Source organism: Periplaneta americana, chromosome 9 (assembly GCF_040183065.1).
Source record: "Periplaneta americana isolate PAMFEO1 chromosome 9, P.americana_PAMFEO1_priV1, whole genome shotgun sequence".
Taxonomy (NCBI): Eukaryota; Metazoa; Arthropoda; class Insecta; order Blattodea; family Blattidae; genus Periplaneta; species Periplaneta americana.
In genome coordinates this window covers 174561761-174588190 of record NC_091125.1, presented here as the reverse complement: position 1 = coordinate 174588190, position 26430 = coordinate 174561761, and the positions used below count along the sequence as shown (strand labels likewise).

Genomic DNA, 26430 nt, shown 5'->3' with positions numbered 1-26430 from the left:
ACAGACGGACATGTATGTATGTATGTATTTATTTACACTGCAAGTGGGCAAGCACCCGGTGGCAGTGGTATATACAATATTAACAATACACAGTTAAAATGATAAGCAATACACAATCAAATTTACAATACATAATACAATTTACATCACATATACAATTTTATACACAATACAATAAGAATACACAATACAATTTAACACAATAATAATAAAACATAAAAAAACACCTACATAACTTTCAATAGTCTTTCACTTTACTCTCGTCTCATTCCCTGTAGTGGCACTATGACGCATTTCACTGACACTTTAGCACACATTTCACTGACACTATAGAACACATTTCATTGACGCTATAAATTATCACTGATCGGAACTGTTCACTAAATCGGAACTGTTCACATACAAACAAAAATTTCAAAAATGCGATTTTTGGTTTCAGGGTGGTTAATTATATATGTTAGGACCAATTATTTTTGGAAAATCGAAAATTACCAGAAAAATTTCGTCTACAGATTTATTATTAGTATAGATTAAGTTTTTTGACTTGTTCCATATTCTAGCTGTAAGCAATGTGTGAATACAATGGAATGTTAATAAATACAATACAATACAACAAGAAATTATAAGATATTAATGACTCTTACAAGATAATTTTTTACATTACTTCTACATAATTCTGTTATAATTGTTTATATTACATTTACTTTTGTAATTGTATCAAGTAACTTAATAATATATAAAGCAAATTTTCACTTTCACGTATTCTGTTGTATTTTTTATTACTGCACAAAATATGTTTTATTATTGCACATATTGCTTGTATTATTTTGGGGTTTCGTAACAAGCTCTTTTTTGCGGCGATGGGTTGTTAGCCCTTCGCCCTTACCGTGTATGGGCGAATCCAGGAATGCATATAGAGTGTTAGTTGGGAGGCCAGAGGGAAAAAAAGACCTTTGCGGAGGCCGAGACATAAATGAGAGGATAATATTAAAATGGATTTGAGGAAGGTGGGATATGATGGTAGGGAATGGAATCTTGCTCAGGATAGGGACCTATGGCGGGCTTATGTGAGGGCGGCAATGCTTACTACAAAAGCAAAGAGCTGGATCTTTACTTCTGGAGAAAATCATTCATAGAGGGAAGATTGGAGAATGCTGGGTTTGTAGTGAAGGACGTGCCATTGGGCAGAAAATAAATTAATGAAAATACAAAGCGCTGTCACAAAAATATACTTTTGGCTAATATTTTAACTCTATCGAGTCTAGAGTGACCAGAGATTCTCTTTTTAAGAGTATTATACTCTTCTAGAGGTCCAAATACACTATTACTCTTTTCTATGTCCTTATACTCTTTTCTTTATCTTGTGAAACTTCTAACTTATTTTGTAATTGAATGTCTTGTCATTTTTAAATTCCGAATCCAAATGCAAAAAGTGCAGTTAAAAGCTAATAACAATCTAATTTAAGCTTATTTAAGTACTTAAGTATAAGCCATTCAGTTAATTTTAACATTAAACCAATTTATTCTCCTGCGCTCTCATTCGTTAGTCAGTCTTACGTACGGGGTATTTACAATTGACTGAATCGGTTTCAAAGAATCGCTGTAGGTATATTATTTAACATATACCGTAATCACAAACCTGCACAGGTATACTGTACATAGAAAAATCACGAAGGTTTTTTTTGTCATGTTACAGGTGCTCGATATCTGCCCCTCTAGTGACTGCACACATCAACTCTGTAATAGAGTTCGTCTCACACTCTGTGTAGCATGTTTATCAATTTCAGCAAACTGCACAGGCGTTAATGATGCAAGCAGATCAGCCGGAAATGATGTCACAAACACTGAATCCTTCACATACTCCTACACAATAAAGGTCACAAAGGGGCTAAGTTGGGAGAGCGTGGAGGCCGTGATAGCAGTTCGTGATGGATTTCAAAATCTGGTGTTTAAGAAATCATGAATGCAAACGCGAAACTGGCTTACACGCTCAACTGTTTCATCACGCACAGGAAGATGACTCGATTCCCCTTCATCCAGGCATAAAGTATACTTTTTTTTTGTCAAGAAATTTCTGGTCACCCTAATCCGCCCCCCCCCCCTTCATTTCCCCGCTAATTCATATTTCATCCTCCAGGGAAAACAGTCTGAAATCGTCTCATTTCATGTCAGGTAATCTATGGCGAATCCTCGGCCTCATCTCGCCATCATCAATACCATCGACGTTAAATAACCTAGTAGTTGATACAGTGTCGTTAAATAACCCAGGAAAAAAATCGTCTGATTTCACTCACGCGCCCACATACACTCACAAGCACACACACATTTTTTTCTGTGCATATTATACGGTTTGGATGCCTTGAAACGTATATTTCGGTAGAAATATGAAAAAAATTAGAATTTGTTGCTATTAGGCCTACTTTACTTTCTCCAGAAGTATGGAAATAGTGAACATATGATTCGCAACAATAGATAGATAGATAGATAGATAGATAGATAGATAGATAGATAGATTGATAGATAGATAGATAGATAGATAGATAGATAGATAGATAGATAGATAGATAGATAGATAGATAGATAGATAGATAGATAGATAGATAGATATTTATTAGCCTTAGGAAATACAATGATTTCATAGCATCGTCAGAGTGAATACATAATAAATATGCGGTTACATACATGTTTTTCCGACATACGAATCACAAGTTGTCAAATATAGGTCTTGTTGGAGAAATATATTTTCATAATATTCTGATTAAACTATAAGAATATGAACATATTCAATAGAAGAATGACACTCATATTTTGTGAAATATTAATAATGAACATTGCAAGAATGTTCGCGTGTTCGCATAATGATAATCCCTATCACGGGCACAATCTATTCGAAGAAAAGGAATCAGGACCGAGTATAACCGATGTTGACCGATCATATGTTATCGAAATACGAACAACAGCGCAAAGCAGAACGCTCATAGGTTATATATATATGCTCAGCTGAAAGTTCATTATTCGGCGTGTAGGTTATACGTTATACTCGTAGAAGCCGGTGGTGTTGCTGAAAGTGATTCGTCAGTGTAATATAGGTTATTTATCATACTTATATCCTTCCTGTAGCAAAATGTGGAAGATTTGGTTGTGTTTTATAAGCTGTGTTGCTCTTAGTTCAGCACATGATAATGACATTCACACTGTCCAGTACACAAGTGATACCTTTTCTACAGAAGTGCCTAAAAAAAATCACTTTGTAATGTTCTTTGCACCATGGTAAGTAACCTCTGTTTTGTATACTAGAGCGATGTGAAATATTTTACTGTATATAATAACTATTCAAGTAAAAATATTTATCATCAGCAATAATTTTATGTAAAAAAATTAACCTTTGAACCCAACAAGATGATATAAAGAATATTAATTATAGGTATAATAATCCAGTCATTATTAGCACGTGATTTTGTGCTTCATACATAGTAAGTAGCCTATTGTGTAATATAGGCCTGAGATTGTCTTCGAATTTTTATGTCATCCCCCACCTGCCCAGAATTTCACTTATTAAGTCCTATGTTTGAATTAGTTTTGCTATTTATGGATAAAATTAGGTAGGTATAATTAATTGCAGATATGTTTATAGTGCAAGATTAATTTTTATTATGTTGAAAGATTCATGGGTATACCGATTCATGTATCAATTTGAAATGGGTAATGCAAAAACATTTAGATCAAGGTAGATAATGGGCCTGTCATTCACTTGCGTCCTTTTTGCTCGAATCACGTGTCTGTTCTCTCTTCTCATGAAACTCTGTCTAACCTTATCACTGACAATGAAGTCATGCCGCCCCTTGTTACTAATCTTTCAATCAAACTCAACTTGACTTTATCACTGACAGTGGGTCTACTTTTGGAGGTAATTCTCCAGAAAAGCTACACTGAAGAAGACATTTACCTATTTTGTTTCATTCGTTTTTGTGAAATGTAACTTATATAGCGATAAATACATGGTTTTAGTTTGCACCCACAATTACTTTCTACATAAAAATCGTTTGATACTTACCTGAATATTCTAAATGCACAGTTGTAGCCCCCTCCCCCACTTACTAATTATCGAAGTAACATGCGAGAGGTCCAGGACGAATTACTAGGGAAATATTTCCCTAGTATTGCGTCCTGTACCATCGGAGTGTTATATTTGTAACAAGTAGGGGGGGAGGTGCAATACAGTACAACAAAACGATTTTTATGTTGAAAGTATTTGTGGGTGTTAACTAAAGCCATGTGTTTATTATTATTAGGGGCTTACATCACACACGAACCAGTGAAACAAAAGAAAATTGTGATTTTATCAGTGTGGCTTTTCTGGAGAATCAGGCCTACCCTTTTGGGTGTTATTTGGCAATGACCTTTAATGTTATATCTGAGCGGGTGACTGACGGTTGCGTTTGAAGTGGTTTATCTTGATCGTGGGCATCAGAGTACTAAAAAAATAAAACAAAAGTTATCTGGTTGCCCTCATACCAATGCTCCAGTCACCGCTTGTTTGAGTTTAAGGTGAGAATTTAGACACAGTTTTTCTCACAGATTAATACAACCTTTTGCTATCTCTCTTCCTCCTCACAGCATAGAGGCAGAGATATAATACGAGATCTGTAATCAATACCGTTTTCAGTTATTGAAATTCTAAGAAAAGAGGGTGTAGTGTGGGATAGACCAAACTCTTTCTTCTGTCGTGCCACTGTACAAATAATAGGCGGCCAAGTTGTGTACCATAATCTTCTCACTGACAGTAGGCCTACTTGTCACTAATGTATCCCCTCATCAAACTCTATCTAACTTTGACAGTAGCAGTGCATCTAATTGACACTAATATATTACCTCATCAAACCCTACCTAACCTTGTCACAAACAGTGGCGCTATCTCTCAGTAATATTAAGAAGGTTATCAATTATCTTTATTGTAAAGCTAAATCCGAATCCCAGTTTAGATGAACAAGGGCTGAAAAATACTTACGGGAATATATGCGGACTTGCATATTTCGTTCACCATATCCGAGGTTCACTATATCTGAAGTGTCTCTCCCCTAACCTTAAATGACAGAAATGAATGAAATTGTGAACAAGAAAATAAAATATTCCATTTTTGTGGAATGGATTACACTGCATACTGTTACTCAGTTGATTTACTTAAACTATGCTGTCGACCCACATCTGCTTGCGAAAGACCACGTTCAATGTTACTTATAATATTCGCCTTATCTTCCAAAGAAAACACTTTACGATTCGACATTTTTATACAGTACATTCACTGTTGGAACACTAGAAACAGATGATTAGGTAGAAATGACAAACGCTGTTATGGTGTGACTTGGAATTTCCCAGGTCATTTAAAAGAAACTGGGAGAAGGTTGATAGAGTTTGAAAGCCATCGAAATCTTACCTTCATTTATGCTCTGGACATAATGTCCATCCCCCTTTAATAAAAGAAGGCAATTTCATTTTCCGTTGTTTCGATGCAATCTGTCATAATGGAAATGTTTCTGAGAACAAAAGGTAACCCTTTGACGGTGGAGGATTAGAAATAACAGTAGAGTAGAGTAGTCTGAGAACAGAATGTCAACCCTTCGACGGTGAAGTGAGGAATGGTCGTCACGGGTTGCCTGGATTTACAGTACAGTACAGCTCATTGTCTAGGAATCACTAATCCTACCTTTGTCTTTGACTAAAGGAGTAAGAAACTTAGAATGTTGTTCTCAACACATTCTTTCAATTTTATACGAGAAGGTCTGACTTCAAATAAGAATTAGTCAGGATACAAGGTTCACTATAACCGAAGTGAGGGTTCTTTATAAACAGAAATATTAATGTATATTATTATTTTTTATATTATTTTAATGTACCGAAGTACATATGATGTTTTCTTGTAGATTTTCTGCGTCATCGTAAGATGAAAGAGTAGTGGAATGGAGAAAAATTCTTTCTGGCACCGGGATTTGAACCCGGGTTTTCAGCTCTACGTGCTGATGCTTTAACCACTAAGCCACACCGGATTCCCAGGGGAACCCAAGAGGTGGAACTTAAACTGAGAGGATTCGATCCGGCACTGGGATGGGAATCCGGTGTGGCTTAGTGGATAAAGCATCAGCACGTAGAGCTGAACACCCGGGTTCAAATCCCGGTGCCGGAGAGAATTTTTCTCCGTTCCACTACTCTTTCATCTTACGGAAATATTAAGGTACTTTTTAATATATGTGGGTCAGGACCAACGATTTAGGTTCACTATAGCCGAATGTTCACTATATCCAGAGTTCACTGTATTATGATTTCCATTAATTGTAATGCAGAACAAAAAAGTATGCACGTCTGATGAGGATGACTGCCGGGTCTCTCAGATAAGGGTCTGGTTGAAACCAGTTGCTTGCTCCCCCCAATAATCAAATGCTAGTAACGCCAATACTTAATTAGTTGTAATAGTCTGTCATCGTAACAGCACGGTTGAAAGCTGCTGTACCTAATTCTCCATTTTAGCAGAAAAGTTTTAAGTATGGAGGTTAAAAATTGAACGTTACTTTGCCTATAATACTTGCAGACAGATGTACATGTACAGAGGAGCAAGGTGCAATAGAAGAAACGTTTTATGTGTGGAGGATGGAGTAAAACAATATATGGTGTGGTAAAAAGAAAGCTGATGTGTGCCGTGAATTTGGTTTGGATCAGGAGAATTGTGAATGATTTAGAGATGAACTGTTTTACAAAACGGAAACAGAAAAAATTACAGATATCTGTAACCCACGTTCTTAATTGTTGTAAGTGCTGTATTTTAATTAGACCTTCTGTACATTATAGTAGCTATTTTACTCCGTATTTGCATGCATAGTGATCAACAATGGCAAGTGTCGTAACTTGAAAACTGTTATGCTGTTATTGTAATAATTTCTTTGTGGTCTATAAGGAATTATTAATTGAGCGTATAAAACATTAATGTGGAAGGAGTGAAAGAAAACGATAATTTATAACAAAACTTTGTTACACATAGAGGAATAATTATGATAAAATCAAACATAACTACTTGTAACTCTATTGTGTGGCAGTCATTAAAATTTCAACCGTAAATAATATTATCATATAAATTAGTTTTTATTTTCAGTCAATCACTTCTCATGTTAAGATGACAGAAATGGATTCTGTTACATCAAGATACAGTATTAATATACGTCACGAATATTTTCGACTTACTTTCAAGTCATCTTCAAGTGATAGTTTACTAACAAAACAAACATTTGAACATGGTGAAAAATATTTAAACACATCTATAAAACACAAATAAATAGTATAACCATGCATACTTTTCTGAAAGTGGTTAAATGGTGTACATGGTATTAAATTAACATTCAGATAGAAAACCTTCCAGTGGATATAATTATAATTTATACAATATATTAAAAAGGGCACACAGTGTGCCAGAGTTGTAAAATTAAAGTGTTTAAAATTATTATTATGTAAAACTGAAGGCTAAGGCTTGTTCTTTATGACGTTCAATATATTGGAAGACTGTAGTGAAGTGGATGTAAAAGAAAATCTTGGTCTATTCGCCGTGGTGAGAGGCATAATATGAAAGATGTACAGTGGAGGTTTTCAGATGATGTGGCCTTCTCATCTTGGCGTACCATGTGCCAAAATGATATTATTTCACAAATTTATCTGAACTCAATATAACTTTTAAAATTTAGTAAATAATATTGTTGTTTAAAGTTCAAAGATAGTGAATTTTTCACCCTCAAGAACATTTTAAATTTATTCCATGGAATATATTAATAGTTACGCCACAATTTCTTTGCTATTGAATAAATGACTGTGTCCTTGGAAGTGCAAAATTCACTGTCTTTGAGCATAAACATTACTAGATTTTGTCATAGAATAATACAGTGAAGCAAGTTAAGCAATGCAGACAGTTGTGAATAAATCGTAACTATCCAGTCTCTGGCTTGAATAATAATAGTTTCTCACAAAGAAAGGGAAAGATCTGCCAGGTGACCATTCAGATCCAGATTACAGACATACAGGAATTGAATTTTAACTAATTAACATGTAAACTGTACTAATTTGGAAACTAGCACTGCTAACTATAAAAACTGCAGTATTTTTTATTTGAGTAACATCAGAACAATAAAATTGGCAGACCACAAGGATCTAAAAAAACAGAAATTTCTGAGTATTTGAAAAATAGTATATGTTAACTTAGGCTATATAAGTTTTGAAAAATGATAGCAAATTTCTATTAATACTAGCCTAAATATTCTCACGTATAGGCGGAGGTGAGTTCGTTTATAACTTGTTGTTTTGTGACACTGTCAGGACAAATGGGTGGTGATGACGTATAAGTGTCCACACCTGTGGAGTAACGGTTAGCGAGTCTAGCCGCGAAACCAGGTGGCCCAGGTTCGATTCCTGGTCGGGGAACTTACCTGGTTGAGGTTTTTTCCGGGGTTTTCCCTCAACCCAATATGAGCAAATGCTGGGTAACTTTCAGTGTTGGACCCCGGACTCATTTCACGGGCATTATCACTTTCATCTCATTCAGACGCTAAATAACCTAAGATGTTGATAAAGCGTCGTGAAATAATCTACTAAAATAAAAAAAAAATAAGTATAGTGGTCATTTAGTTCGTCGAGTGAAATGCTAATAGTCCCCGTCTGTGGTTTTTGTTTACCTAGCCGCATTGTCCATAGGTTTTTCCATAAGTTCTTTGCTGTGGTGTCAGGTTCGATAAGTCTGTAGCTATGCTGGATTTTGGCATTACGTATTATTTGCGTCATTCTGTTTCTCGGGCTTTTCTAATATTGCAAGTTATTAGTGGTTTTATCAGTGGCGTGTGGTGATAAATAATCCTGGTGGTGCACAAATATTTATTATGATTATCATATTATTATTATTACACCCTATTATTATTATCGTAATTATCATTATTATTTTTATTATTATCATTATCATTATTTGTACTAACTACTCCATAACTATTAATATATGTTATATAGGTATAGATTTACATAATTTTGTTAGTCAAGAAATTGCAGTTAATTAGTTTCCTATGTAGGTCCATTAATAGCAAAGTAAAATGTTGAACTTCTATTGCAACACACCGTAAATAATATTGTTTTAGCTATATTGCGTTTTATAACAAAGTTCATCATCAGCCTTAACTGCTAAAAAGTCAACAGCATTCTTTATTTCTTTGAAATCTCATCATGGCATACATGCAAAATGGCTTGAAGGGCTTCGTTCTGTATAGTGTTTGATGTGTCCTTAAACACTTTTGCTCTTTCCAAATGTTCCTTAAGAGTGCGTCTAATTCAGAACTTTTAAATTGATGAGGTCAAGAAAAATACTAGCGTTTAAAGATGAGTCTCCGACATCGTGACCTCTTGAAGCCAACTCAAAAGCTCCACAAAATCTGGTAACTTTATCATTGTGAAGTTCAGCAATCCAATATTAAAAATCCAATTGTGTCTGTATGTTTGTTTGAACCAATACTGCTACTTTAACATTATTGTTGATGTGTGCAGCTGTAGAATCGTGTTTTTTAATTCTTTCATTCATGTGATTCAAATCAATCATACCTGCAGAACGATAATCAAAATTATTTAGTTACTAAGCACAGTCCTAAATTCAAACAGAAAAATAAATAAAATTCATAAAACGTACTTGTTTTTGTCAATAAATTATCGCCGTCGAACAATTGGCAAGCAAAACAAAATACAGCGTCTTTTATATTGTAGCCGCATATTGCTTTTCGTAAGTCTGAATGTTCAATTTTCTTTTCTCTTCTCTATTACTATGCTTCGCCACTTTTAATTTTAATTCATGTGCAGGTGTACCCATCTTCTTTATTTTGATCTTTTCGTGTAAAGGTCTTACAGAAAATTACATATTTAAAAGATTTTGCACACTATTCATTGTAACATTTGTGATGTAACGATCTAACGACTACTGCAGACAGCTTGAGAACACATCTGAAAGTGCTCCTAACCCCTCTTATGCACATTGTATTGCCTCCCTACCATGCTCCAAAGCCTGCCAGTGAAACAGCACTACTGCGCATGCTCCAATGGAACAGTGTGCCGTAAGTGTCGAGCGGGAAACGTAAGTCCCAGGCGTCAACAAGACCAGTACACGTGCAGTGTTATTTTTACATAGTATTATAATAAAGAATCATGTCGCCCACATAGTCTACTGCAGCTCATTGATATAAATTTAAAAACATGCGTTATTTGAAGAGGTGGTGCACTGCTCCTTTGCTCCTTAAGAGAAATCGCCACTGGGTTTTATGAATCTTAAAAGTACGAAAAACCGCGTCCATTTTCGCCATCTTATTGTGTCTGTCTCCTCGGGGCAGGAAGTCTGGATACTCGTCTAGTCTTTAAGGGTGCATGTTTGTCGTATAGTTGTAGTATCATATCATTGAAACCTCCACTTTCTCATTAACAGTATGTAAGTTCCAAATAGAATTCCAAGGCATTTCTAAAGGGCCAGCTGTAAGTTGAGTTTCGCCAATGTCATTCATGTCCCTATAAGATATTATCTTGAATTTCCGTTTAGGACACTCCACACCTGTGGAGTAACGGTTAGCGCGTCTGGCCGCAAAACCAGGTGGCCCAGTTTCGATTCCCGGTTGGGGCAAGTTACCTGGTTGAAGTTTTTTCCGGGGTTTTCCCTCAACCCAATATGAGTAAATGCTGGGTAACTTTCGATGCTGGACCCCGGATTCATTTCACCGGCATTATCACCTTCATCTCATTCAGACGCTAATTTACCTAAGATGTTGATAAAGCGTCATAAAATAACTAAAAAAAAAAGACACTGAAGCGAGTATTCTAAGTAAATTAAGTTATGTGCTGAGATACTGGGCACTGGTAGTTGTCCGTGTCTTGGGATCCTCTGTGAGTGAGTGGTCACAATTAGGTCAAGTAGCGTCTCAGTGTGATGTGTTGGTAGGAAGGGTAGTATTGTCATGTTACAGGAATTAAACATTAATTTAAGCTGAGTTGCATCTGCTGAATTAGTAGAGACAAATCGCCCAAGGACACATGCTGGTTTCAATAGCACCTAAACGACATTTCATGCAAGTTGAGAGGATGCTAAGGCATTTCTTTCCCCTTCTACTGTCCCTGAGTCCGTCTGTAACAGACTGGTAGCTGTTACCTCTTATACCTGCACCCCCTAAGTTGTACACACAAGAAAATAAAATATTAAATAAAGTACATAAATGGATATAAAATACAGTGACACAGATGTTTGACAATTACATGTTTGAGTATATTTTAGTGTCGTTCTTTCAATATTTTCAACTAATAATTAATTAAATTAAGAAATGTCAGTTTGTATTATTATGAAGTCAGGGGGAGTGACACAGTGTAGATTGTCCCATTGTGTATGCTGTAGAGTAGCAACTAGTGGTGAAGAAAACTTTTATCTTCTCTTGTCAGCAGCTTTTTAATGTACCAGTTGATATAAATAGCAATATAATGAAATATAAATGCTTAGTATAGATTTTCGAAATATATATTATCAGTAAACCTTTTCAATAATAAGGATTTTCACTATGTTCAAAGTCAATTAGTGGAACGTTAGTAAGATAGCCAGTAGCATCTTCCCCTTCACGGATGGTAAAGAGTGTGAGTAGAGGAGAAAGCCTATCAACCAAACTGAAATGGGGATTAGTTTCTTTGGAAGAATTGCGGATCTTGTATGCCTGTAATTTATGTATGTTGGAGTATAGGCTGCTCTTTAACTGTACAGCCTAGTATTTATTTAAAATATTTCACTTCCAGGTCACAAACTTCTTGTCAGGTAAAATTCCTGCCTATTGTTTCTTGTTTTGATGACTGATGTGTCTATGGTCTTAGTTGAGATTGCAAGATCTCTCATGAGACAACAGATAAAAACAGGAGACAGCGAGCTGCGGTAGTAGAGATCATGTAATGTTGCAGGTGTGGCCATTGTAATCGCTTGGCACCCACATGGGAGCAGCTTGCTGAGACCTTCAACAAGGACGAGGGGAGCCAGGTGAAGATAGCCAAGGTGGACTGCACTGCTGACACATCCCTGTGCTCCGACCATGACGTCACAGGCTACCCCACGTGAGTGACTACATCAGGCTGACCGCATTCATTGTTATCCACTGTACAGGAGGGTTGCTAGTAATCTTGTATTGGCTTCCAGACTGAAATTCTTCAAAGCTGGTGAATCTGAAGCAGTCAAGTTTCGTGGGGCCCGTGACATATCTTCACTTACTGTGTTTATAAATGAACAACTTGGAAATGTTCAGGAGGTAAATTTTTACTTCAGTGACATTTCAAATACACGATAAGTTTAGCTAAATGGATTATAGGTTAGCACATACAAAAGGGGGGATCGATATGTCTATGTGAGAGTACAGATTAAAATGTATTTTGTTCAGAAACCAGGGTACTGTAGTGTTCAAATCAGTTAGATTCACCTGGGAATCCTGGGTTGTGAGGTTTCTAGTTACTTAACTATAACAGACCAACATCTGTTTGGCTAATGGCTTATTTCAAGGAACTGAGTTCCTTTTAGTTTCAGACTATTTTTCATACAGTGCCATACAACTGGATGGATGCATCAAAATATCATTAAAAGCATAAGATATATACATATACAGGCCATTCTTTATCTCGTGAAACCAACTTGTGCGTGAAGGGAAGAAGAAAGTGGATTGGGAAGCTTTCCTCCTTCGCTACACCTCCATTTGCAGCTAGCTAGCAAACCATACGGTTTTTACTATGAGCTATGGTGCACACATGCATTTGGTTTCACGAGAGAATGAGTGACCTCTCCAGACTACATAAGCTACATCTGAACAACTGTGGGTACGACCATTGAAAAGCTACTGATGGAATCAAAGTGTTTGTCAATTAAAATCCCTTTAATATTTCTTTTAAATCTATGCAAGGATGTCTTTAATTTCCCTAGGCAAATGAATTGTCTACTGGCATACAATGTCAGAATAGTACATTATGCAACGAGCCTATAATGGTAGTAATTAAGACGCGAGTATGTTCGTTTATGAAACTCGCTTGCGCTCGTTTCATAATTTTCATACGAGCGTCTTAATTACTACCATTATAGGCAAGTTTCATACGACTTTTTATGCTCGACCATATTTCTAACTTGAAATTATTCGTAAGTATTCATGTTATGGTTATGTAAGTGAGGAGCAGAACTGACCTGAATTGTGAGATGTGCGCAGACTCGAAAGAATTGATTTTTTCCGAGGAACGAATGTGTCATTGACCTTGATATAATCTAGAGAATAACATGAACATTAGGCTTGATATAACCTGGAAATTGATTTAGAATTGAAAAACGAGATGACAAATTGAATTTATTTGAATATTATTTACAATTAACGCTAATTATTATAGTAACAGAACATAACCTTCTGCGACAGTATTGGATTTCCAGCCTCCGTGACTTTTTGCTAGTTGTCTTTCGATTGCATATCCGAGAATAATCGATACTTGCGGTTTCATAATGGTACAATGGTGATTTCTCATTTGCTGAACAACTGAATTATAATGAATAGGTATACTTTAATGAGGTGCGTTAAAGGGCTACTACCAGGTGTATAATTACTACATTTCGGCATGGTCGAGCATAAAGACATTTTTGTTTTAATTTACGTACAGGTTTAATTGTTGAAAATTATTTTTCTGTTGTATGGGTAAATATCATCAGGTTTTATGTTGTTATTTATTTCTTACGTTGTGGACATTTTTGTAAGCAGTAACAGCGTTACCATGAACTTATGCATTTTATTTAGCAGTTAAATCAGTTTGTATTTAATGCTGTCTGTTCAGTGAAAGTGTTATTTTTATATTCGTATCACGTTACTTCAAAATATCCCTGTAGTCTTTTCAGTGGACGTTATGTTGTCAGCAAACAGCTGGATTGATTGGTATCGCGTTACTTCATTACTCTGTGTAGATACGTGGAACTTTGTTTGGTAATATAAGTTGCCTACTGAACTGAAATGAATTGTTTGCTTATTGTAGGAACCAGCAGAAAGCAAACCCAAAATTCCTGAGCCGGTGAATGGCTTGGTGGAACTGACTGAAGACACATTCTCAAAGCACGTCGAGCAGGGAAAGCACTTCGTGAAGTTCTATGCTCCGTGGTGCGGACATTGTCAGGTACAGAGAATTCACTGGTTTAAAGAAACTCATTTTTTAGTGTTTTTTATTTTATTCCTTCTTACGTAACTTCGCCCTTTCTCTTTGCTTAACATTGCCCTCACTGATCTAGTGTTTGCTTCTGGACTCGAGTATTGTGACTTCAGACCTTGACAAGGGAGATGAATACAATGAATGGGGATGTAAAGCCATTGACCTGCATAAATACAAAATTCTATGTCCAGGCCGCCATTACTCTGTTCTCTGATCACACTGTAATGATTGTTGAGAAGGGTGGGAACATGTCCGGCTTCCATCAAATGAGGAAGTGAATCTGTTGGCCCCATTTAGTAGATTTACCATATGTAAAGATACCTTTCTTCATGAACAAATGTCATTGACAAATGACAACTTAAACGTTTAACTTTGTGTAGAAGTGCAATTCGTTAATTAACAGATACATTTGACACTGAATTTCCAGGTCTCAAATTTATTTCGAGATAAAATGTCTAAAAGCAAAAATTCCTCTGGATAGATAATACAGTAAAACCTCTCATTTACGGACATTGAAGGGACGTAACAATCTGTCCGCATCTGGGAGGTGTCCTTAATTGGGAGGGAGACTCCCCAATCTAACAGTAAATTTATATGTATCCCTTCACGCTTTAAATGAAATGTATTACTGTAGATTAATTCTAAATACAGTCTACTGTACTACAGTAAATTCTTTGCAACTTTGGATAAGACCGAAAAAGGAAAATACAGTACTGTGCCATGCGAGTTTTATTCTAGGTCTACAGTTATGCATTACTGTAATTTACAGTTTTCAACTTAACCTTTACGTTCAGGTGCCATGTCTCTCGAAACAGTACAACTGATTGAAGTGAAGAGAATAATCCTACTAACCCCATCATGTGTCGAATACAATTTCACGATCGCGAAAACCTTGGACCCATCAGACAGGTTAGATTTTATGATTTTGTTTATCCACCCGCTTCCATCTAACAAGGGATAGCTGGCTGGGCTAGTGGTAGCCTATGAGACCCTTATTGTCTTCTTTCATGTTAAGGAATTTCTGTACAGTTCTCAAACTAAATTTTCCATTTTTGTAACACATTAGGTCTTGAAATCCAAGTTCTGTTCACAGTCAGGAGGTAAAGCAAGCTTTAGGACTGTGAAACAGCTGTCCGTGTCCGTGTCTGAGAGTGTCCGTAAACGAGAGTTAAATTTATCATTATTTCTGTATTATTTCAGTTGGGACATAAAAATCTGTCCGTATTTGAGGAGTGTCCGTATCTGAGAGGTGTCCGTAAGGAGAGGTTTCACTGTACAGCGTTCCAGAGAAATTTGTCCACACTGGAGACAGCGGAGTGTATGCTCTCACAACTGCAATTATGTTGGTAGGATCAGCTGGGCCGGGTCATTGCCACGTTCTTGAGTGGGGGTGAGGGGGGGTTGAGGGCAGATGAGGTGTACTGCAGTCTAATTGTGAGTGAGTGGTGGCTAAAGACTACTGGTGACAATGCTTTCTATTGAAGAAAGAGCGTTTTTGGTGGAAAATGTTTTTTGCGAAGGTGATAAGTTTATGGAAAATGTGAAACAGAAATCGTATGCGTTTTCCTAATTCCAAATCACGATACTATACGTGATTTGATCAGTAAATTCCGTAGAGTGGGGTCAGTTCCTGATGCACCAAGAAGTGGCCGGCCTACAATTTTAACGACAGAAAAACTTAATGAAATCTCGGATATAATGTTGTGGAGTACTACAAAATCAATGCGCAAATTAACACAAGAGGCTGGGATCTCTCTAATGTGCACATAAGGCTGTAAGAAGCTAACTTCAGTTATACCCCTGTAAAATTACAGTGGTTCATGAATTAAGAGAAAGTGATTACGAAAAGATTACCCATTGGAGTGCGGAAAAATCTTCGGTATATGGTAATAATCCATAAACAGTGCAGTCAATTACGAAAGAAAAATTAGTGAAAGTGTTTGAAAATCAGTGTTAAAGAGTCGAACTGTGCTTTCAAGAACGAGGGAAACACTTCCAGCATCTGTTATGATTGTGGTGAGTACACAGTTTACGTTTTGTTCCTAGCGTAAGTTCCAGCTGCTGCCAACATAACTGCAGTTGCTAGCGCATACGTCCCACTGTCTCCAGTGCAGAGAGACTTCCCTGGCGCACTGTATATCACATAAAGTTATAAAAGTCATTCTGAAATACTTTCTCCTCCTAAATAATTTATGTAATTTGTCAATGCAGTATGATGTACCAGAAGAGAGTGAAATCTACTATTGCACATTATAGACCCTTGTTACTAAGAACACGTTTAGAAGTGTTCGAGAAAGTTATATATAATATATTATATCACTATTTGAAATGCAACAATACTGTATATTTTAAATAGTCTGGTTCAGAAAACAAATATCGACATAGAATACAGCTTTTATGTTGGTATATACAAAGTTTCTTAGTTTGGAATTTGTTAATTACTTGAACTGGAAATCATACATAGAATACATTACTCCTAAATTGAGCTGTGTCTATTATATATTAAGACCCTTATCGTCTGTGGACATATAAACACCTTACAATGGCATACTTTGCATATTTTCATTCTATAATGAAATCTGAATTAATATTCTCGGGCAACTTGTCTGAAATTGAACATACTTACTTACTTACAAATGGCTTTTAAGGAACCCGAAGGTTCATTGCCGCCCTCACATAAGCCTGCCAGCGGTCCCTATCCTGTGCAAGATCAATCCAGTCTCTATCACCATACCCCACCTCCCTCAAATCCATTTTAATATTATCCTCCCATCTACGTCTCGGCCTCCCTAAAGGTCTTTTTCCCTCTGGTCTCCCAACTAACACTCTATATGCATTTCTGGATTCGCCCATACGTGCTACATGCCCTGTCCATCTCAAACGTCTGGATTTTAAGTTCCTAATTATGTCAGGTGAAGAATACAATGCGTGCAGTTCTGTGTTGTGTAACTTTCTCCATTCTCCTGTAACTTCATCCCGCTTAGCCCCAAATATTTTCCTTAGCACCTTATTCTCAAACACCCTGAACCTATGTTCCTCTCTCAGAGTGAGAGTCCAAGTTTCACAACCATACAGAAGAACCGGTAATATAACTGTTTTATAAATTCTAACTTTCAGATTTTTGGACAGCAGATTGGATGATAAGAGCTTCTCAACCGAATAATAACACGCATTTCCCAAATTGAACATACTTTTGTTTTATAAAAGAAAGCTCTAAGAATAACGACAGTTGCGCGTAAAAGTATGTGTAAAATGTTTCTCGTATTTCAAAATTTAAATATTGACATTACATTGTGAGTACATTTTTTTCCTGATAATGTTTCATATTAAAAACCAAGATACATTTGGTACTAATATCTTTGAAAAATATTGGAGTGCAAGAAGTCAAATGACTTAATTGCCAAACGCCTGGCATTAGAAAACAACAACAACAACATTTTGTACTAATCAAAACATTCATAATCTTAATACAATACACAAATCAGATCTTCATCAACTCTCTGTAAGTCTCAGCTGTTATAAAATGAAGTTCACTGTATTACGGTCTTCAATGCATTTGCCTGATATTTGAAAGCTTTGAAGGGACAAAAGAAAAGGTTCAGAACAGAATTAACAAAATTTCTGCATACTCATATCTTCTACTCAACTGATGTATTGTTTATGTTTGTAAATTGAACTAATATGCTTGCTATGTATTATATTTTTTAAAATAATATTTTACTTGTTCTTCATCTCAGAGCTACAATACTAACTATGATATTATTATTATTTGCCAAATAAATCATCCTGCAAGAATATAGTATAATAAATGAAATGAATAAAGACAAAATTTAATATTCATATATCAATCGCGTAGCTGCCCATTGTGCAATTCAAATCTAGAAATGTATTTGGAACACCTCAAAATCTGTGCTCCAGTGGCTGACCATGACAACATCTTTGAAAAATATTGGAGTGCAAGAGGTCAAATGACTTTATTGTCAAATGCCTGGCATTAGAAAACAACAACTACCATAATGGTTGTGGGAATGTTCACTACCATAATGGTAATATGTCTCTCTTCTGCCCCATGAGAAAATAACTGTTGACAGTTTTACCGCATGTAGAATATCCCTTTGTTGGAGAATAAAAGCCTGTCATTGGAAAAAGAATGGAACATCGCTGGTGCATAACGTTCTTTGTGTGAATTGAATCTGAGTGTCAGGAAGTTGTGAAGAGCTGGGCATTGCTACTGACGAAGATAAAGTTCAGCTGCTATGGAAGTAGATTTCCAGGTGTTAACTTTGTAGCTTGAATTTTTGCAGAAACTGTCGCCCACATGGGACTCCCTTGCCAAGGCTCTGGAGCACGACACCACAGTCACCATTGCGAAAGTAGACTGCACTGTCCACAAGACAGTCTGCAACACCTTCGACATCAAGGGGTACCCGACCTTGCTGTGGATCGAGGATGGGAAGAAGGCAAGTGCCTCATGTAACGTTTACTGTAGGTCATGGTGAAAATCAGTAAGTCAAGTTTTCAACTCGTTTGTAGACTGGAAATTTTTAAAGATGTAAATGAGTTGAAAGTAATATTTAGGACTAAACTACGTGTGTGAAGAAATCATCTTGAGAACATATAAATGGGAAGTATGTGTTATTTCTTTCTGGTTGCACTTTGAACATTTTCTTTTTCTTGCAGGTAGAGAAATACCAAGGACAGCGAACACAGGATGGCTTGAAGGCATTTGTGGCAGAGAAGCTGGGTGCAAGCGAGCCGGCTGCCGATGAAGAGAGTGGCTCGGAGCCCGGACCAGTTGTTTCCTATTCAGGGGAAAACTTCGACCACGGCATTGCTAAGGGCATTGCATTTACAAAATTCTTCGCCCCATGGTAAGATTTGAAGATCTGGTCATTATATTCATAACTGAAACCCGAAATTTACACTATTTGAACTCTTATGGCTCTTAAAACACAATTTTAGCTTTTAATTTTTTAGGAAATGTGCTTACTGGGGTGAGACCACCCTAAAATAAAGGACTGTTGGATCTAATAGTGGCAAGATCAAGGTTGTCTCATAACAAGATAAAAATAATGGATACTATTCACTAAATAATTTAATAACAATAAATTGATATAAATATAATAATAATTAATAAAAAATAAAAAAGCTTTAATATAATAACAAATTGTATAAAATGATAACATACAAGCTAATAGAACAATAACCAAACAATATGACACTAGCCTGAAGAGCTTAGGATATACAGGCAACTAGACACAACCTCTAAAGACAAGCTATACATTGTAGCATTGGTTGCAATCCACGATGTTGGGTTACCTGTGGTTACCTTTTAATATTGCTATTACTTTCAATTACGAAAGTGATATTGGAAGTGATTATGATATATGAAAGCTGTTTGATGTGAAATTGAACAGAATTGATGTCTTACATTTAAACAGGACATACAATAGCCTTTTGTATGCAGTCCAGAAAATGAAAAGAGTAGATGATCAGTAAATGTTTCCTTTTGTATGTGTTTTTGAAATGTTAGTTCAAGAAAAGAAACTATAGGAATGTAATTTGCATCATAATGTTTAAGGAAAGAATGACATTGTTGCAAAATGCGTAAAGTGTATCATCTTGAGGACACTAATTTCATTTTGATGATTTAAACAGTCATGAATGTATCTGTAGTATAGGTAGTTCAAAGTGTTGTACCAACTCGAGACAAACAAACTGAAGCTTAATTCTGGAGGATGAATGGACGGACAGCTGTGAGGTGAAGAGGTTGATTCTTCGATTGTTTTGTGTTCTAATTACAGTTTTTTCTTTTGTCACATTGTTTAGATGCTTTGCAAGAAGAATCTGTTGCCCGGACTCTAAGAGCCATCTTGTAACTTTATCTTCTTGAGCATGAGACTCTTAGACATATATGCTAATAAATGTGTGTTGCATTAGATCATATTAGAGAGAAGTAGATTAGATTAAATTAATTTAAAATAGTAGAACTTTGGTAAATACATACTGGTATAAATTGTGAAACATGCAGCAAAAAAAAAGTTTAGACCATATTTGGCTTAGTCTCAATGAAACTGCTGTGATTGGTATTGTTGGACCATCGGATCTGTGCCCCCATAAGATATGCGAACTGAACTCTAATTCCTTCTCAGCCTCGGTAATTCATTTCTCTTCCTGCATTCCTATCTCTCTCCCTTTCTGTCCCCCACTACTCACAATTTTGGCCTTCTTGCGGGACAGTTTACAATATTTGCACTTGCAGTCCAGTGTTGTCAACTCAACATGAATACTGTAGCACGGAGTGGCGAAACAAATATTATTAAGCAAGTACGTAATAGCATTTTGTGATGAAGAGAAACAAACAGGTCAATATCTGTTTCCTATAAATCAGGCAACGAAAAGAGCAGCTCCTATCACAGGTGAGGCTTATTTTATTTCAATTGATTATGTGTTAAAATTACTTACTTAACTAATACTAATAATACAACATTTTATATAATTTATATAGACAGGTCAGAGCTCTTAATAAAGAAAATCAGGAGAGAGGGAGTCTGTGCAGGAGATGAAAAGCTAGAATCACAAGGGAAGAACAGACCAAGGGAACTTTTAATTCTTGTAGATGATATGAACCGATGTATTTTAAGAAGAAATATACAAGAATTTTATCATCATCATATCCCTCACGTATTAGACCCTACAGGATCTGTTACGGTCTCATGCCAGCGCTTGCGTGGTCTTCCCAATTTCCTCTTTCCTCTTGGTACATAAGTAAGAATCTGTTTAGGCCATCTAGTGCGATCCATCCTTTCAACATGTTTTTCCCACTGAAGTCGATATTGTTGAACAAAATTAACTATAGGATCCATTTTGAGTTCCTGCAATATGTCCACATTTTTACGGTGTTCCAACAAAGAGCATCCCGCTGTTCGTCGCATGAACCTCATTTCAGCTGTTGTCAGCCTTTGCTCATCAGCTTTTCTGATTGTCCATGCCTCGCTACCGTAAGTGAGGACCGGTCGAGCTAGTGTTTTATATACCTTTAGCCTTGTATGTTTCTGAACATGGGAGGATTTGAAGACGGCGTTAATGACGCCAGTGATTTTTATAAATTTAGATATTTTGTTTGACATATCTTCATCAGTGATGTAAGAGAGGTTATAACCTAAATAGTTAAATGAGTTAACACGTTCAATTAAAGTATTATTTATCATGATCTTACTTGGAATTGGGTTCTCTCCCGAAAATGCCATGACTTTTGTTTTCTCTTTTGAGATTTCCATATTGAAATCAGAGGCGATTATTTGCAAATTATAAATGGCTCTTTGTAAAGCATCCTCTGTTTTAGCGATAATAACCTGATCGTCGGCAAACATTAGTGTATCGAGAACTGTGTTTCGATTAATTTGAATTCCAGCATGATGACTTTGCCTCCAGATGTATAAAATATGGTTCATATATATAATAAACAACAGAGGGGAAAGACCGCACCCTTGTCTAACACCTTGGTTGATGGAAGTCCAGCTAGTAGTTCTGCGTTCAGTTCTTATGGCAATTTCATTTTGTTGATATAAATTATAAATGGAGAGAATGATTTGGTTTGGCACATTATCATAGCGTAAAATCTCTAAAAGTTTATTTCTATCAACTCTATCAAAAGCTTTTATGAAATCAATAAAAGCTAAGTGGGTTGGAATATTAAATTCTCTGTGCTTTTCGATTAAAATCTTCATGGTGAAATAGCTGTCACAACATGATCTTCCTTTTCGGAATCCGTTCTGTTCTTCAGTGATTTTGTCTTCGTAAAGATGTGATAGTTTATTTTTGATTATGGCTGTATAGATCTTATATCCAGAATTGAGAAGACTTATACCCCTGTAATTTTCACATAGTTTTTTGTTTCCTTTCTTATAAATGGGTACTACAATGGCTTTTTGCCAACTTTCTGGGGGGTTTAATCCTGCCCATATATTGTTTAAGAAATATAAAAATCGATAGGTAAATTCTTCTCCAGCGTATTTAAAAAGCTCGAAATTTAAATTATCTTCGCCTGGGGCTTTCCCGTTTTTTAAACGTTTATATACTTCAATGAGTTCATCATAAGTAATAATATCTGTTGTGTTGTTGTTGGAATTCTTTAATGTAAGAGAGATGTTTTTGTGAAACCATATATTTTTAAAGTAAGCAAGTAGAGATTCGTTAGGAATAGGGTTTATAACAACATTTTCTTTTATCTCCGAATTTATTTTCTTTAAAATTTTGAAAGTTTTGGGTCTTGGTAATGTTAAATCTCTTTCTAATCTTGAGACGAAATCACTCCATTTCTCTCTGTGTCGCTTTCTTGTTTCCCGTTTTGCAATTGCTCTCTTTCTTTTATATTCAATTTCATCTTCAAGTTTTTTTGTTTGCAAAAATCGGAGGTATGCTTCTCGCTTATCACATATCACCTTCTTGATATCCTCATCCCATTTCAGTATGCCTCTTTTTCTCTTCTGCTTAATATTTTTTACGCCAATACTTTCAAATGCAGCCTTTTTTAAAATATCTGTGAAGTTGTTCCATTCTTCCTCTATATTATCCGAGATTTTGTTTTTTTGAAGATATTCCTTTATGCGACATTCATAAAGCCATTTAATACTATCATCTCTCAATAAGTCTACAAGAATTTTATACCATGCAGAAAAAAGTTCCAACATTGAAGAAATTACTGAAGGTTGCGAGAGAAGCAACAATTTTCAAGGTTGGAGAGAAACGCTACGGAAAGTGATTCGAGACATGGCATTTAGGTTTAAAAAATGTAGAAATACAAGATGTATTTTGATTGAAAGAAACGATATTGTAGCATGACACTGTTTGACGGAAGTTTGGCAACTTCCCTATTCGGCAAGGTTCGTGGCCTGCTGTTTAACGTGGTGGGAGGAAAGCGGTGGAATGGAGTGAGTACAGGCGTTAACTTTTTCAAGAACGACGACAGCGCTGAAGGGGCACAGATCCGATGGTCCAACAATACATCGAATTCTGCTGACTTGCAGAGCTGCTTATTTCCTGCTCACATGATAATGTTCGTGCGTTACATGTTAACGTAGATAAGCCATCATGTTTATCTGACATTCATAGCCTGCTACATTTTTTTGTATGTTTGCATGAAATGGTAATTTCACCCCGCCACTGAGGGAATTGTGATTGAACTTGAATTGCTTGAATTGACTACTGTATCTGAATTCTGAAAATTATTCCATACGTATTGGCTTGTTGGTAGACATACTTTGTGTCTGAGATATGTCTTGCTTCATGTACCAGGTTTTACTCTACTCCTGTGTATTAAGGCGACTCCAGCATTTGTTATGTTTTGGATAAAAAAATTCTCAAGAACGTATTAAATGTATGTCATCTGCATGTTTGTTAGAGAAGGTGATTGCTGCTATGCTGCATGTAAAATTTTAGAAATCAATAATATATCAATAAAGATTATTTATGCATCTGAGACCGAGATCTGCTCTGAAAGGTGAGTGCAAAGCAATCTCATTGTGTTGTGTGGAATAGTACACATTTTTTTTTTGTCTGTTTTAGTGTATTTTCGCAGTCCTAAAAACACGCAGAAAATATAATGTAAATAAATTAGTGTCATAACCTGGCAGTAATTAAATTCGTTGCTGGTTTTTGTTCCATTGAAGTATTATTAGGAATCCTGGTATTTTGTGAATGGATTCTGGCACGAATTTTTTTTAAGGCAGAAAAGTTGCTCGTTTGATGTAGTAAGATGTCATTGTAAAATGTATTTTATGTTCGCGAAATTTTGAACTTTTTAGTTTTTTATATGATAGGCCTCTTTAAGTGAAATAAGATTTTTTTCGTGATTTCGCATAATATTTCGCCCGAAATATAATTTTATAAGATTTTATTATGGCTTTCATAGTAGCATTATGAAGGCAGTCACTATATTGACTTTATTATGACTCATGTAGTAGCGTCATGAAGATTACAATACAAGATGGTGCATAAGTAGGTATACAGTAACGGTCTTACTAATAAACCGTGTATAGTTTTTATTCGAGACTTATGCAGCATTGAGAAAGAAAACGTTATTAATAAACCGTGAATAAGCGATGGATGTATAAACAGGCTGTAACTATACATGGGAATTGCTTTGCAGTAGTTACATACACGAAACCCCTTGTTTAAGCGTTGTATATAGAGAAAAAATGGCTGCCCCTCTAACAGCTGTTCATATCGACTGTCATTTTATGATGATGGATGCTTGTAACCATAGAAAAACACACCAAAGAGCACAGAATAAGTAGAATATTATTGCTGTAGCTGTACTCTTTGTCCAAAATACAGTCTGTAATCGATCAGAGCCAGTTGTACTATCGATTCTTAACACGGCACACTAGAGCACTCTACCGGATGCAATAGAGAATCTCAGATATTCTAATACCTTTCGTAACGAAGTAATGACGAGACTATGACGTAGCTGTGTAACAGTTGTACTGTTATACACGACGTATGTAGTGATTATTAGTAAGGAATTTACACACGACTTATAAACGAGCTACTCATTGTATAAGTATAAGACAGTTAAACGTCTGTATATAGAGTTTTTATTAGTAAGACCGTAATACAATATAGTTTTATTAAGCACAAATAAGGATTACAATCGATAATGGAACGATCAGGCAGTTAAATTGATGTTGATTGATGTCATGTAACTACAAGTGATATGTAATCCTCATTTGTACTTCATAAAACTATATTTTATTGCTGTATTCCTACTTATGCATTATCTTATATTACTGATGAAGATGTGGCAAGCAAAGGATCTCAATTTATAAAAATCACTGGAGTAATCTCACTGTCTTCAAACCCTCCCAAATTCAAAAACATATTACGCTAAAAGTCTATAAAACATTAGCTGGACCAGTTCTGACTTCTGTCAGTGAGGCATGGACAATCAGAAAAGCTGATGAGGAAAGACTAACAGCAGCTGAAATGAGGTTTATGAGACGGACAACAGGCTGCTCATTGCTCGAACACTGTGAAAATGAAGACATACTGAAGAACTAAAAATAGGTCCTTTAGTTCATTTTGTTCAACAATATAGACTTCAGTGGAAGAAACATGTCGAAGGGATGGATCACACTAGATGGCCTAGACAAATTCTTGCCTATGTACCAAGAGGAAGGAGAAATTTGGGAAGACCACGAAAATGCTGGCATGAGTCCATAATGGATCTACTATGGTCTAACCAACTTATGCACCCCCCTCCCCGTATATCTGCATGGGTCTAAGTCTAAATAGTTGTTAATTTTAAGATTAGGTTAGGATTGTCAAGTTAGAACTTGAATGGTTGTGTTAAATGCGTAATTCCTGGTGTAATAAACATAAGCTACTCGGTAATTTTTGCAACTACAGTAGATCCTCGTTAATTTGAAACCAGATAAATCGAACAAACTGTTTGGTCCCAGCTGAATTAATAAAGAAAAACCCACCGTTTAAACCGAATTTTGGATAAACCGTACTATGAGTTGAAATTTTGTCCCCTCAGTGGATATTCCACAAGTTATTCCTTGGCTAAACTGAACGTACTGTATAGCGTACAGAAGTATTTCGTCCTTCGGGGCTTTCAGGGCTTAGCTGTATTGATATTTATTTAATGTAGGGCAATGGTGGGCATTCCTGCGGCATTGCCGCAGTGATGTCAGACCTCAGCGAAGCCCCCCTACTTTCCCCTTCCCCCACTCCATGAAAATACTGCGTGTGTATCTGGCGGATTATACTGGATTGCTGTACTTCGGAGCTTCATTAGTGACACAATGTCTTTCGCAGAATCATATGAATCGAGAGGATATCACTCTTACAAGAAAGGCGGTTCTTTAATTTCTCATGTTTAGGATAAGTTACAACTATTCAGGACTCGAACTTAAATATGTAAAAAAAAGGTAAAGGTATCCCCGTAACATGCCATGAAGGCACTTGGGGGGGCATGGAGGTAGAGCCCCATGCTTTCCATGACCTCGGCACTAGAATGAGGTGGTGTGGTCGGCACCACGCTCTGACCGCCTTTTACCCCCGGAAAGGACCCGGTACTCAATTTTATAGGAGGCTGAGTGAACCTCGGGGCCGTTCTGAAAGTTTGGCAACGAGAAAAAATCCTGTCACCACCTGGGATCGAACCCCGGACCTTCCAGTCCGTAG

At 36.2% G+C, this 26430-nt stretch overlaps 1 protein-coding gene across 2 annotated transcripts in view; it reads left to right on the top strand.

Moving 5' to 3' along the window:
- The first annotated feature begins 2967 nt into the window (after positions 1 to 2967).
- The window catches only part of prtp (thioredoxin domain-containing protein pretaporter), a 37288-nt gene continuing 13825 nt past the window's right edge, over positions 2968 to 26430 (top strand). Inside the window, exons 1-6 of one of the 2 annotated variants that reach the window (XM_069836390.1) lie at positions 2968 to 3270; positions 11983 to 12132; positions 12215 to 12323; positions 14068 to 14205; positions 18543 to 18698; positions 18919 to 19109. In XM_069836390.1, the coding sequence (XP_069692491.1) occupies positions 3125 to 3270; positions 11983 to 12132; positions 12215 to 12323; positions 14068 to 14205; positions 18543 to 18698; positions 18919 to 19109 (890 nt within the window). In that variant the 5' untranslated portion in view covers positions 2968 to 3124. Of the gene's footprint in view, positions 3271 to 11982; positions 12133 to 12214; positions 12324 to 14067; positions 14206 to 18542; positions 18703 to 18918; positions 19110 to 26430 lie in introns of both variants that reach the window. The other variant, XM_069836391.1, reaches the window with a different exon arrangement.